The sequence below is a fragment of the Leiobunum rupestre genome, chromosome 11, assembly GCF_980474605.1.
Source record: "Leiobunum rupestre chromosome 11, qqLeiRupe1.1.hap1, whole genome shotgun sequence".
NCBI classification, from domain to species: domain Eukaryota; kingdom Metazoa; phylum Arthropoda; class Arachnida; order Opiliones; family Sclerosomatidae; genus Leiobunum; species Leiobunum rupestre.
The window spans coordinates 38,639,216-38,654,626 of NC_143394.1; the positions used below are offsets into that span (position 1 = coordinate 38,639,216).

The following is a 15,411-nucleotide window of genomic DNA, read 5'->3' on the forward strand; positions in this document are numbered from 1 at the left end:
AATAGACCTGTGGTATATCATACGACAAAATAATAGACCTGTGGTATATCATACGACAAAATAATAGACCTGTGGTATATCATACGACAAAATAATAGACCTGTGGTATATCATACGACAAAATAATAGACCTGTGGTATATCATACGACAAAATAATAGACCTGTGGTATATCATACGACAAAATAATAGACCTGTGGTATATCATACGACAAAATAATAGACCTGTGGTATATCATACGACAAAATAATAGACCTGTGGTATATCATACGACAAAATAATAGACCTGTGGTATATCATACGACAAAATAATAGACCTATGGAATATCATAATGTCGTCCCACTCCCTAGTTTTGGAATAAGGGTCTACGTTAACGACACTGGTTCATGCGATAAGAAATTACTGCAGATTATAGCTTCGCAGTTTTTGTTATTTCGACGCCCCGCCTGCACTTTCAGCCACCATCTTGATTTTAGACTTAATGCGCCATTTCTCGAACCTAATGCGAAACATGATTCATACATTATTAATAATTTATAATTAATTTTGTGGTATTTTATAATATTAATATATATAATATTAAATAAATTACATTCATATTTATTGTCTTTTATATATTATTTAATATGACTAATAATTCATTATTAATTACGTGATATTTTAAAATATTTATATATGGAATAATAATTAAATTTTATTCATATTTATTGTCTTTTAAATGTTATTTAATGTGACTAATAATTACATATTAATTACGTGGTATTTTAAAATATTAATATATAGAATATTAATTAAATTTCACTCATATTTATTGTCTTTTATATATTATTTAATATGAGTAATAATTATTAAATACTTATTTTACATTTAACATTATCTTTACAGTATTCTTCAAAACTATTTTAGAAGGGTTGTATACTATTGGACCGAATCCCGTTTGACCGAATCCCATTGAACCGAAAAGTATTTTCGTTTATAGCCCAACATGGCGGGATTCAGTTGAATGGGAAATTTAAATCTGGTTCGTTTTAACTTCGGGTAGGTTAGTTCAGGTTGGGTTAGGTTGGGTTAGGTTAGGTTAGGTTAGGTTAGTTCAGGTTGGGTTGGGTTAGGTTAGATATGGTAGGCAACTATTTCACGTCGGGTCTTATCAAGGTTATTTTCCAAAATTAAACTCGGAAAATATCAAATACACGTCGGTACGAAATAATAAATATTTAAGACATAGTTTAGTCCAAATTAGATATACTATCGTCACGTAACCTACGATATATAAATATGTATCACTAACGGTATATTGAATGAAAACCGCGCAAAACGTGTTTTTCGGTCGATTGGAATTCGGTTGAATGGTACATTCGGACGAATGGGATTTCGGTCCAATGGTCCACAATCTTTTAGAAGTAGTTAAGAAATGTTGAAATGTGTAAAATTTGGGATTTGTGAAAGTTGCCGTTATTAATACTTTCGATTTCGCTTAATAAATGGCGGTATCTTAATCTTATAAAAATAAAATTATTGTTATGGAGTAAGTTGTATCTATTTTGTTCTTTCGAAATGATGTTTGAAAATTAACGCGTTTCATGTGAATAAAATTAGCAGTATCACTTATCTTTAAATGATCTATAATGTACTTCTGATAGAACTAATTAGATAAAATTAAATTGACTTACATAATGATTGTTGTCGTCCTCGTTATAGGCCAATTTGACAATTCCAAAGGAACCCTAGAGTAAACAGAAAGACAAGCTAAATAAGAGAAAATTCAATTTGGAACGTCAATACAATACTGCCTCAACATCGATTGATCGACGCTCAGCCGAAAGCAAAAACAATAAAACACAAACAATGGCAAAGTACCGTCGATATATCTACACGTTTGGGAATTATCTACTCGAGTCGGATAAAGGAGAGCGTACCGACAAAATGGACTAGATAGCGTTATTCAACCGCCGTTTCGTCGCAGACGCGCTACGTCATGTAAGTTATTAGACTGATGAATTAACTCATTTATTGATCCCTTGAAACAAAAATCTATTTTATATCAGTGAGGACACCATTAGAGGTCTATTTTTAAATACACGAAAATTACAAGAAGTCGTACCAGATGGCGCCAATAGTCTAAAGCTTAAATAACCTAGGCTAAAACCATGAAATTTTTTTGTTATTTTTTTGTGGAATTTATCCTGAATTAAACTGTGGTTTATAATTTTTTAAATAAAATATTGCTTAAAAAGTTAAAATAGTATTAATTGATTTCCCAAGTAAATCGATAAGAAATTTTCCTTCTCAACTATAAGCTTTACTTAGCGCCATCTTGTATCAATGAAAGTGTTAATATCGAACTTGTACACGATTGTAAATGTTTGTTTTCCTGTACGCCTTTTCTGATTGGGTCTATTGTTAAGTGTTAAAATTCTTGAGGATAATGAAATTTAATTAAAAATCCACCATCCAACTTAATGAGTGCGGGAAAACTATTGTTTCCGTGTACGCAATTTGAGAATCGGTCTGTGAGAACTAAATTTAATAGTTGATTTTATAAAATAAAAAGTGGTCTTGCCCAACTTGTTAATATGTTGCTCTTACGTCACAAGAAACAGCTTTATTAGTATATTTTACGCACGAGCGATTTACACGCGCCGGTTAAAAAAACCTATATTCCTCTGGAGACTGTAGCGCGCCCTCGAAGCCTTGTGAAAGTAAGAGACTGTGACGTAAGAGCAACATATAAACAAGAAGGCCACCTTACTTTATAAAAAGAACTATTACAAATCAACTATTACCAAACGTGACACCTATCGTGCAAAGGCGAAACTAAATGAGTGCCGGAAAACTGACGGCATCCAATGAAAATTAAGATACCCTAAATATAAGAAAGAGAGCGACTAATATGTAAACATATGAGCTAGGAGCAACAAACACAACATCCCACACAAGGAGAACGCAACCCGTCAAAAGTCGTGGATTTTCTTGGGTACGTTTTTCATTGGCTAGACGCTTTAGCGCCTGCTGCCGTCGGAAGGGGAAAATTCGGAAATTGTCTTCCCCCCGCCAGTAAAACGTTCATCGTAAAGGCTCGTGACGTTCCCCAATGAAATTCGTACACAACCCTTCGTTAGCGTGTTTAAAGGCTAGCTGCGTTCTCCTTGTGTTTGTCGCTCCTAGATATGAGTGACCTCTAAATCGTACCTACAACCACAAGTCTGACCACCTTTTCTTAGTCTTTATCGATGCCTTATCACCGCTTATCACCGCAAAAGGTTGAATACCCCTATCTTGGCGGTGGGGTTAGCACTGTTTAAAGTGGTTTTCCTACAGAGTTCTTCGGTTTCCACTTTCCAAAGTAACTTGATGCGGTTAACGGTAATAGGGAGCTATTGGCGGGAGTAGCGCGTCATTCCGTCAAGCAGAAGCTGGCCACCTAGGAACAACAAACGCAAGGAGAACGCAGCTAGCCTTTAAACACGCTAACGCAATGTTGTGTACAAATTTCATAGGACGAACCTTTACGCTGAACAATTTACGGAAAGGGGGAAGACAATTTCCGAATTTTTCCCTTCCGACGGCAGCAGGCGTTGAAGCGTCTAACCAATGAAAACTGTACGCAAGAAATTGCACGACTTTTGACGGGTTGTGTTCTCATTGTGTGGGCAGTGCTGTGTTTGTTGCTCCTAGTCGCCACTGACAAGGAGACGAACAGATTTTGTTAAATTCGGGGGATAAGTAATAGTAATAGTTAGTGTAGGGAGCTGTTGGCTCGCGTGGCATGCAGGGCTTGCCACCACCCTCCAACGATTGTAACCCGGCCACCTGAATTAATGGCTTCAAAAGTCGCTTGATGACTTAGGCCTAAAGTGGTGCCTTGGGTATTAGCCTAGCTAATTATTATTTATTTATTATTTAAGTAGACCATTATGTGACTTGAAATTTTCCAAAAGGAAAAGTTTCGACGGGCTTTAGTTTTTCCATGGCAATCATAAATTTTTTGATTACTTAAAATCTACTTTTTCCTATGGAAATTAACATGGAGAAATCGGAGATTTGAAATTTTTTAAATATTAAAAACATAAATTGTGTTTAAAAAATTGTACATTGGGTAAATTCAGGTTAAGTTGGGTAAAATTTTGTCAATGGGTAAAAATTCAGGTTCATTTGGGTAAAATTTTGTCAATTTACTTGCATTTGCCTAATTTACACATTTTACTAATATTTACTGAAATGTACATATACCCATTTTTACTCATTACAAATTAACATGAATTTACCCAATATACTATTTTTTTATGTAATTTATTTGAAATTTTTTTAAAACCTTTAAATCTGCGATTCCTCCATGCTAATCTCCTTAGGGAAATGTAGGTTTTAAGTTATCAAACACATTTTTGGTTGCCATGGCAAAACTAAAGGATTTTGGTGGGGGTCTTCCTACCCTAAGCCCTCGTGATTCGATTTTATTATTGAATAAATTACACGTGCGACGAAAAAATTCCCGATATTATCGAGATTCAATCGCTATGAATTTAAAAATTCTTCCTATTGACGGTTTTTGTTTCACGCGAATAAAATGTGTTTCCATAAAATGAAACAATAAAAAAATTAAAAGTATATTTTGTTTTTCTCCGCGCACTTTATTGGCACGTGGACTTCAAATTCCAAAATCTTTATCGATTCCTGCGCGTGCTACCTATCTTCAATAACTACAGCTAGTGACGTAGAAAAAACATTTACACATGACCTCCTGTATTTCATAGATACACCTATTTTTTAGCGTCTATTGAGCTAAACCAAAAGCTAAATAGTCTTTACGAGTGGAAACTCAGGAAGTGAAAGATGATATGAAATTATTCCCGCGCGCCTGCGCGTGTTCGGTTATTCTTGCATCGGCCGCCAGAAGCGCCAGTATAGCGCCTTACTAAATTTCTAACATTTTTCAAAATCTACCTCTCTACCGTAGAAGGTGGAGAGGAGGGTACGTCGAGTGTCCAGTGTGAAACCTTTTCTTAGTGTATGGTACTAGCCTAGCTGCTTATTGATAAACTCCTGATAGCCCTGATAACCAAAAACCGACGCGAGATATACATGGAACAGTCAATTTTGCTTCATTTTACCATAAGTCAGTCACTTTGGAGAATTTTTACTGAGAGTTAGTAACGGAGTGATGTCACCACAAGAAGAAAATCTCCCCCTAACGAGGCGCTGTCAAAGGCTACAAGTGACGCGTTAGGAAGCGGACGCAAAACGGCGACGAAGCCCTTAATGCATTCTGTCTTGTGAATAGCTCTCAGGAAAATCTTTGCACGTGAAGAATAGGAAGTGTCACACTTATGTCAAAATATTATACGCTTATGATTTTACTAATTTTATTTCATTTATTTGAAATTCACGTTTAATTAAAAGCGTACTGGGTTCGTAATCAACAAAGAAATTGGGTGAATTTGAAATATTAGACTGCGCTAAAATGGAGAGAAGATGAAACCAGAGTGACGTCAAATTAACACGCGAAATCCGACAAGAACCAAGAAAGGACGCATTCCTTTCGATTTTCACCGCTAGAGGGTTCGCGATATTTATCCGAAATTCTTCGAACAGAATTGAAGAGATGGAACGAGAAAAATAAAACCTCATCTCGGTGTCAAATTTCCTTTCATTTCACTTTCTCGTTTCGATGTACGAAGAGATTCACAATCCGTGCTTTTTATACAGGGTGGAAGCCTCAGCCGTGGTCCAGCCTCGGTACTTCTCCTAGTACACCAGAGTGCTGCGGAACACTTCTACAGGCGCTGTCTTGGCTATTTAATCCGTTATTTAATTACCCAGCTAGAATTGGTAGAAATTCTAGCTGGATGTTACTCAGTCTTTATTTTCATTTAAATCGTCGTCTGCTATCGCGGAAACCAAGTGCGTAACTTTGTTCTTACCAAAATTAGTTAACCGATAATTAGAAGTGAAGAGAAGCACATTGTGAAAAACTAAATGAAAAGAGACTTAAAACGGTTTTAAAATTCACAATTTATTTATTTAAAAAATCCAACGTTTCGGAGGAACTGTTCCTCCTTCCGTTTTAAGTCTCTTTTCACCGATAATTAAATAACGGATTAAATAGCCGAATCAGCGCCTGTAGAAGTGTTCTACCCGCAGCACTCTGGTGTACTAGGAGAAGTACCGAGGCTGGACCACGGCTAAGCTTTCACCCTGTATTTCGAAGGAAATTGGCAAGCTTGTCCGTGTGTCTTGCGTGATTAATTTCACATCTGTAAGCCTCAAACAAAAAAATTATCTACTAACATTCTAATTCCAAGTGGCTCTGTCCAAACAGTGGGCGATTCCGCTCATTAATTAAGAGAGCGCCTAGAATTAAGAAACGACGTGAGGCATCTTAATGAACTGGAAGCGCTTAGTGTTTAGGACCTTAGAGATGAACACTTTCTGTCTTAAACCCTCATAAATAACGTACAGATTTTGGGCAGGTAACAAAAACTCTACTTCGTATAAATTCGTGTAAAACTTTTTATTTAAATTCTTAATAATCCTCTAGAGTACTCTATATATATATTTAAAAAAAATACTTTAAAGGAAATACTTCTTAAGGGATTCTTTCATTCTCAAGACTATAATTGCTCTAAAGGTATTCTAAAGCAAATAACTTAATAAATAATGTTCGTAAGTAAGTTATTTTGGCTACTTTTGCGTATAAAATCATTAAATAAAATTCCTTTGAAGTTTTAAAATCTATGGTGTTTATTTCGTAATGTTTAAAATGAATTAAAATAACCAACTATAGTTTCGTCTTTTTTATGCCATCTTCAGTGTAACAATATAAAATATTTTATTGAGTGAAATAATGTTCCATGCTAAAGGTATTCTATTATATATTTTATAGTTCCTCTATAGATTTTAGAATATAGTGTAGATAATTTTAAAAAATGCTTTTTATAAATCATTCTAAAGAGTTTTTGCAGATGGTACGTAAAGTTAAATTTTAAAAAATCTAATTATTCTAAAGTCATTCTAGAGGAAATACCCATATTTGTTATAGTTTCTCTATAGCAGCGGTTCCCAATTTGTTTTTGCTATGCTACCCTAAATTATCCACCTAATAGGCGAAACTATAAAGTCCAGGGGGGCTGAAAAGATGGTAGTCGCGCAGTGGCGTAACTATGAACTCCGGGTCCCCCCCGCGAAAAACGACTCGGGGCCCTTTTAAATAGCACCAATTTTAATCATAAACGTTTGGGGGCCCTCTAGTTCCTGGCCCCCCCCGCGCCGCGGGGTCTGCGGGGGCGCTATTTACGCCACTGTAGTCGCGTGACTTTGTGGAGAGCGCCATCTATCCTAAAAAAGTGGAATTATTAATCATTTTCTTTTGCCAATGGCGGTTTAAATTTTGATCGATTCATCTAAATTATCTAATTAAATTAAACCATCTTGTAGTAGAAAGGTGGCAGTTAATTAGCTGTCTGCAGTATCTTTCTTTACCGTCGAACGGCCACCTATGAACAAGAGATACGGAATCGAAGTTGACTGTGATATGGTAGTCACGTGATTTTTGTTTTACCATTTTAAAATGTTGGTTAAGACCAAATTTACTTTATAGTTTCGCCTATTCTGGCGGAACCCCAACTCATTTTTTTTAACTTATCTTAAAAGACTCTTGACACAAACAAAGATGGCAGCGCCTGTGAATTCTCGGAACCCCTGTGACCTTTTCGGAAGCGCTGACCTATAGCCTTTAGAGCACGTTTCGTATAAGTATTCTATAGATATTCCTAAAGGAAATACTTTAGATAAAATATTTTATGTCTATAATAGTTATTAATGGCCCATTCTGAAGATAATATATTATTTATTTCTGGTATATATGTATTTTTTTAATTGCGCAGGAATTAATACAATTATCGAAATTTCTACAGTGTTTCACTTATTCTAAAGAATATAGATGCTAAATTATTTTAAAGCAAATACCACTAAAAATAAGAATCACCCTGAAGGTTCTTAACTGTTAAGAGTTTTGAAATCTATAGAGACAACTAAAAATATATTTATAGTAAGTACTTTAAAGTATTTTTCTTAGAATAGATTTTAAAAAATAGTTCCAAGATAATAAAGTAACAATGTCTTAAGTATACTAACAATATATTAAACGAAATTAGTCTGGCAATCTGTCAAGAAATACAAATATGATATTTGGAATTTGACTACAAACTACTCATATATATGGAATATTCTCGAAACACGATCGAAAACAAATATAAAGACATATACCATCTTGGTAAATATTTTAGACGGTGAACAAGGAAAGTATTTTCCAGACACGAGGAAGGTTTATTGAGAGGAAACCGTAAATTTCGCGATACAACGACGCCCACTCCGAAGTGTTGAGGAATTACACCCGTTGGTAAACATAAAATAGCACAATTGCGAATAAATGTGGTATAAATGTTAACGAACCATATTCCAAGAACAAAATGAACCATAAGTCTATAAATATCTCTAAGTGCGTCATTTATTTAATATAATTATTTCGGAAATGTTTAGAGTGAAGTGTAAAATTGACGTCATACCCAAAAAATGAGAACCTGGGACCATAAAATGAAGTGGGGTGGCGGAGGGGTTAGCACTTTCCTTTCACCTCGCAGCTTGTGGCCCTCTGAAAATTCTGAACAACTCCTTCCGCGGTAGTTTACAAGTTCTCTCCCCACTGGTTAAAGGGGTTTTCCCTCGAGCTCTTCGGTTACCCCTTCCATAAAAACGTTTTGAGGTTAAAGGTAATAGTGAGTGTAAGGAGCTGTTGGCTCGCTTGGCATGAAGGGCTTGCCACCACCCTCCTACGCATTGTAACCCGGCCACCTGAATTAATAGCTTTAAAAGTCGCTTGATGACTTAGGCCTAAGGTGGTACCGTGGGTATTAGCCTAGCTGATAGTTATTATTATTATTATTATTATTATTATTATTATTATTAATAAGCAAAATATGGTGGGCCTAATCCGCGTACGAGCAAACGGCGAGATTATCTGCCAAAATAAACATTAGGATTTTGAAAGAGTTAAATAGATTTGTTAATTTTATTTAATAATATTTTAAATAAAAAAATTGTTATAACATTATATCATTGCACCAGTTTTCGGCATATTTCTATTTCATATTTAGATGTCTGATAGAGTTTGATTCTTCGCTTTTTCATAAACAAATCGTTAACGCAAATGTATTGTAAATAATAGAACTGCCTTTCCCGCAAGCCCTAGAGGCTTACAGGCAGTCGTTGAAATTACCAGAACTCTTAAAATTCATTAATTTTGTAAATTAAATTAATCGTTTATAGGTCGAATCGTGCTCTTAGAATTTCTCTTTGATGACTAGTTTCTATGTTAGATCACTCGGAAATAACTTGTGCAAAATGTTATCTAAGCTTGCAGACCGGTCCTAATAAACGAGAGGAGCCGATAACACAAGAAGAGAGGCGAGCTATTACGACAAAAATAGCAGACAACACGCTACCGAGACAAGTCCTGGATAATTTAGTAGCGCTATCTGTCGGTACATAAACATAACAGTCTTGGTGTAGGAAATCCGAATAAATTAAAAATATATCAAGATAAAACCATAAGTAACATAATAACAATAAGTGTGTCAATTAGGAAAAATTATCACCGATCTGGTTTTCAGAGCTATTGCGCAATCTATGTTAAGACAGAGCCCCCTAGTGTCGAAATATGCCTAAGTCAAAATATACTACTATACCAAGGACGATAACACGCTACTCAGTTCGAGTGCAAGAGATTGGCGAGAATTTCAGTGTGTAAAAAAGGTTCGGTCTGGAAATTAGCATTAAAACAATAGGAAGTGGCTTACTTATTTTTACTATGTTACTTATGATAAAACCCACGAAATTTTCAAAACCTAATACCCTAATGACTTGGTCCGAACCACCGAAAACGTGTGAGAGATAGTTAATACTGGGTCAAAATTTATTTGCATCGCGATTAAAATATTCATTTACACCGAGCTCTAGCCTCTATCTATTCGTAGGTTGCGCGTGGGTGTGACCCGTCTTCATTGCCCTGGCATAATAAGTCGCTCGATGACTTGGGCCTCAGGCCTAGTTCACACGGGAGCTATTTTCTGTGTTTTTTCACTTTTCTCATATTCCATTTCGCCTTCGGTAGCGCTATCATAAAGAGACAAGGCAGAAAACCGGGAAAATTTGCTCCCGGGTGGACCAGGCTTAAGGTGGTGCCTTGGGTATTAGCCTAGCTGATTATTATTATTATTATTTCGAGATTTCGCGTTGGTCTTCTGGATTTCTGGCCAGATTTCGAGATTTCGCGTCGGACTTCTGCATTTCGGGCCAGATTTCGAGATTTCGCGTCGTACTTCTGGATTTTTTAGCCAGATTTTGAGATTCCACGTCGTAAACACAAAAAGACGCCGTAGAAATTATCTAATCAGCGTTATAATGCTTTAAAATATTAATAATGGATGGATAAGCAAACATCCCCTTTCATTTTGAACGTCATCTCTATAGTGGAAAGCTGATGTCATTAGCCCTGAGACACGGAAGCCATCTTGACTGAAATTCTTTCTAAATACGAGTATTTTATTTCCGCTAAAGCAGTAAGATATATTTAAGGGGTTATAAATCAGAAGAGCCCCAACAGCTCCGACTTCGCTCGAAATGGGTTTCCTAATGACAGAGAGACAAGGCATAAGCACGGAGGAAAGAAAGGAAGGTGATACGCGGGAGGACTTTGGATTCCCTTCAAACAGAAGATTCCTTCGCGGGAAACTATCTCGAGATATTCGTACTTTAAAGGGAGTATACAGTAGGATCAATGAATTTAGTGTCTTTGCCGCTAGGAACGCTGTTGAAAAGCTTTTAGGGTTGAAAGTTTCTTTCCTACCACCTTATGCAAAATTCAGACTTGTTTGCATTTCCCGAGGGTGTTCCTAAGATTTTGTCTTTTTCTATCAACCATTGGAGAAGAATTTCATCCGTGATTTCCAACGATATTTCTTAAATAAAAGCGTTAAATGTTTAGTTGTATCATAAGTCTATAATATTATTCTATAAGTTTGTTATTTTGGGGAATATTTTACTTACAAGGAGACATCCCGGAGTGTAACCAACCGATTTTGTTTAAACTCGGGGGATTGGTAGACCTTCATGTAACTTGAAAAATCCTAAAGGGAATTTATTCAATGGGCAACCGTTTTGCCATGGCAACGAACAATGTTTAGGGCTACCTTTCAAAATATAAGGCTACCTTTCAAAATATAGACCTACCCATAGATAAAATAACTTCGTTTATAGATAGGAAACTTCAATGGGGCAAAGTGACTCTCACGAGATTGCCCTGACATCTAGTGACTGCGCCAGTTGGCTGTGTTCTCAAGAACGTAGAACGTACTGAGAAATTTGAGGTCGGAGTTTTGGAAATAAACGTATTTTGCAAGGTAAATGTCTTCAAATATACCAGAAATAGCGTTTAAAACAAACGAAATCATTACTGAATGCTATTTCTTTAGTGCTATTTTTTTAAATTTGCTTTCAGTTCAAGAAAAAAGTACTTTTAATACATATAGCTCGCTTAAGCCATGGCAATTGGGATTGCGTAACACCAAGGTTCTAGTACGGACTTCGTGTAGTGCGAACTTCGACAAATAATATTATTCGGGTGCCGCCACCAGATGTCGGACAAAATTCTGGCGTCACTTCTACAACATGAAGTTTCCTATCTATATACGAAGTTATTTTATCTATGGTCAAAAGGATACTATTTTCACTACTTCTGAAAAGGAGGTGTAAAGAGAGTAAATAGGAATTTGTCAATTGCTAGCCAGAATAAACTATTCGCCACGGAGGAAAATGACGTCATAGCGTTACTTTTTTACCCTACTTCGAAATCCCGGAACAAGCGAAAAGAAACTATCTATTGATAATTCGTTAAAACGATATTCTGCTAAACAACGAAATGGTCGTTCAGACTATACAGCTTATAAATGGCCCAAGATCAAGGGCGTATCCAGGATTTTATTTCAGGGGGGGTTTTGAGGGAAAAATTTCAAGGTGCTGACGGAGGTTTCACTGATTTTTATTAGACTCCCCCCCAAACCCCCCCCCCCCCCAATAAATACGCTATTGCGCAAGATTGTGCAGAAACTAGTCGATTGTTATTTTGAACAAATTACTTTGTCTTGTTGTTATTTTTATTTTAATCTCCTGACTATCTAATAGGGTTTTTAGCAAAATAGCAGACGTAAATAATGTCATCACGTGAAACCTAATTTCTTAATTTCATACAAGAAGCAGTATAGTAGACAAGAATTAAAAACACTAATTTCATTGATGAACCACAAAACGTTAGCACTCGTGTGGACAATTTTTGTACTATTGCCACCCACAAAAATTGAATATAAACGCAATTTTTTGTGGAAAGGTGTGAACAACCCGAGGGGTAAGACCCTGCGAACTCGGTGTACACTGCCATACCTTTGACATTGCTAAATGGAACTCGCGAACTCTTGAAAATATGTACCTTTAACAGTGCTAAATGCGCGAACTCTGTGTACAGATTATATGAGACAGTTTTACCCCTCGGAACAACCTAGGGTATGAACAACTAATTTGGGAGCAATAAAATGGCATAGTGTGAACTCTATAATTCCTTCCCCTGTTTCTTCACTGCCTGTAAGTTCAACATTGCTCCGAAGCGCGGTAGCCCCGAGGGCTTTCCATCGTCCAGGACCTATAGGTCCTAGAGAAGAAACGACCAACTCGTTAAAAGATTCCGGGTCTGCAGATTCTATCGACCACAGCTTAGAACAATGTTCAGAGTAGCGACGAATTTAGAGCCGCAAACAAACCTCCGACAATTTCAAACTAAAACATCGCTGACGAGTACGCTATCTTTACAAGACTCCACATACTTTCGACGGACAGTTTTTGTTATCGATTTCTCCGGGAACAAAAATTAAGTCTCAACTGGTTCTGTTAGGTTGCTACGCGATAAATCGGAAATCCGGCTTAAAAGGTAGAGTAATTGTCGAAAGGGACGAGTATAATGGGATGTCTTATCGTTACACAAATAATAAATTGTTTCACGATTTATAAAAAAAATTAATATAATAATAAATAATCGCTTCGATTCACAAATTGCGTACTGGGCAACAAATTTAAGGCAAAGTTCTTAGATTTTCATGTTTTTATTTTTACTTGATGGTTCCAAATAAATGAATCGACTTATTATTCTAGGAAGGATAATTAGTCGATTCATTTATTTAGACTAATAAAAACGAATAAGATATATAAATTACCTAAATACAAATAGATATCATTTGACCTCGCCATTTTTTAACAATGGATATTTATTAAGATGATTTTTATAAACTTTGACGATAACGTTTACCCGACATAGTTTCTTATTATTTATAGTGTCAATTAAAAATTTTTATAATAAAAAACTAAATACATTTGTGTTATAGATAGACTCTCAAATTGCATAGAGGCTGGATTTATGAGTTTTCACTTTGCAAGCGCTTTAGGAACTTAGCTTAAAATATTCTTCGATTCATTTGAAAAACAATGATGTACAAGCATGATGTCAGTTTTTTAATATCAATGTCAACTCCGATACGGACCTGAGGATGACCTTTACACTTTTATTAGCAGGATATTGACGATGTGGTTACTGCTTATGCAGTTTATGGAGTTTCCCTCCTACCCCCCCCCCCCCCATAAAACGTCGTGTACCACGCCCAAAACAAAAAGGAGGGAAATACGCATTTTCCCTGAGGTTGTATTAACCAAAAAAAATTTACCTGATTGTAAAAACATCGTACCTTGAAAAATTACGTTTTAAGAAAATTAGCCTTGAAGACTTTTCAGAAGTTAGGAATATCCAAAAAAAATTATTAAAACGTTACGAGATAAATATTGTAATGATAATTTATTTTTGTTATTACGTGGGAATTTTGTTTTAAATTAGAAGTTTCATTTAAACCAAGGAATACCTCTGCGTGTGGTGCCATACCAGAGTGTTTGAGAAAAATCATAACACCTCGGGCAGGAATCGAACCTACGACCTTTAGGTTAAATATATCCCGTCAATAATGTGAACCAGATCGAGTCATTCATAAATTGTGTGTCCGACGCCTGATTATTCGTGGCCTCGGTAGTCCAATGGTAGTGGCGTTGGGACGGTAACCCAAAGGTCATTGGTTCAATTCCTGCCCGAGGTGATATGATTTTCTCAATCCCTCTGGTATGGCACCACACGCAGAGGTATTCCTTGGTTTAAATGAAACTTCTAATTATAAATATTGTAAACTTCTGATAATATCCAAACAGTTTATAACAACCGTTTTAAATGTTTAAAAGAGGAAATACAAAATTTCCAATATCTTAATAACCTTCAAATAGTGTTTATAACAGATAAAGGTTAAGTTTCTATATTTTCACATTTAAACTTTCATTCAAAATTGTCGTAATTTGAAGAACTTTTTACTATAACGTTTTTTCAAATAATGTAATTCCAAATTACTATAAAATAAATCATTCAAATCAATAATATCGTAACATTAAACAATTCAAAGTTATTTTTAAATCAACATATTGTTATGACCACGTTGCTATACATGTACTGTAGGAAGTGTTGTCTGATTTAAATGATTGCAATCAAATTCGTTTATTGAAATATTTAAAACCGTAACAACATCAATTCAGAGCAAACTAAACTACAAGGCGAGGGGCAGGTCACTTCCATTTTGGGTGCGTCTTAATCATAGTAAAATGATTGAATCAGGGTAATCGTGATTAAATCAGGGTAATCAAGATTAAAAAATCTAATCAAGATTAGATAATCTAATCACGATTTAAACGAGATTTAATCATTCTAATCAGGATCTAATCTTTTTAATCAGGATTTAACCATTTAAACGAGATTTAATCATTCTAATCATGATCTAATCTTTTTAATTATATTTAATCATTTTAATTAGATTTAATCATTTAATTACGATGTAATCATTTTAATTACGATGTAATCATTTTAATCACGATGTAATCATTTTAATCACGATGTAATCATTTTAATCACGATGTAATCAATATAATCGGTTGAATCGAGAATTTATCATTAAAATCAAAACTAAAGTACGATTTAATCATACTAATCATAATTTTTTAATCCGGATTTAATCATTTTAAACATATTTAATCATTTTAATCAGATTTAATTATTTAATCATGATTAAATCAGATTTAAACATTCTAATCATGATTAAACGTGATTTAATCAACTTAATCGTGATTAAATTGAATTTAATCAAAATAATCACGATTAAATCGGATTTAATCTTTCGAGGGGTGCGTCGTTAATCAAGGAAGTGACCTGCCCCTCGCTACAAGGT

General features: G+C 35.3%; 1 protein-coding gene across 2 annotated transcripts in view; it reads right to left on the reverse strand.

Moving 5' to 3' along the window:
- LOC149922550 (calcium/calmodulin-dependent protein kinase kinase 1) overlaps nt 1-15,411 on the reverse strand; it is a 114,946-nt gene that overhangs the window by 26,123 nt on the left and 73,412 nt on the right. For both annotated transcript variants that reach the window (XM_090164171.1, XM_090164172.1), the window contains one exon: nt 1,675-1,728. In XM_090164171.1, coding sequence (XP_090020297.1) covers nt 1,675-1,728 — 54 coding nt within the window. The remainder of the gene's footprint in view (nt 1-1,674; nt 1,729-15,411) is intronic.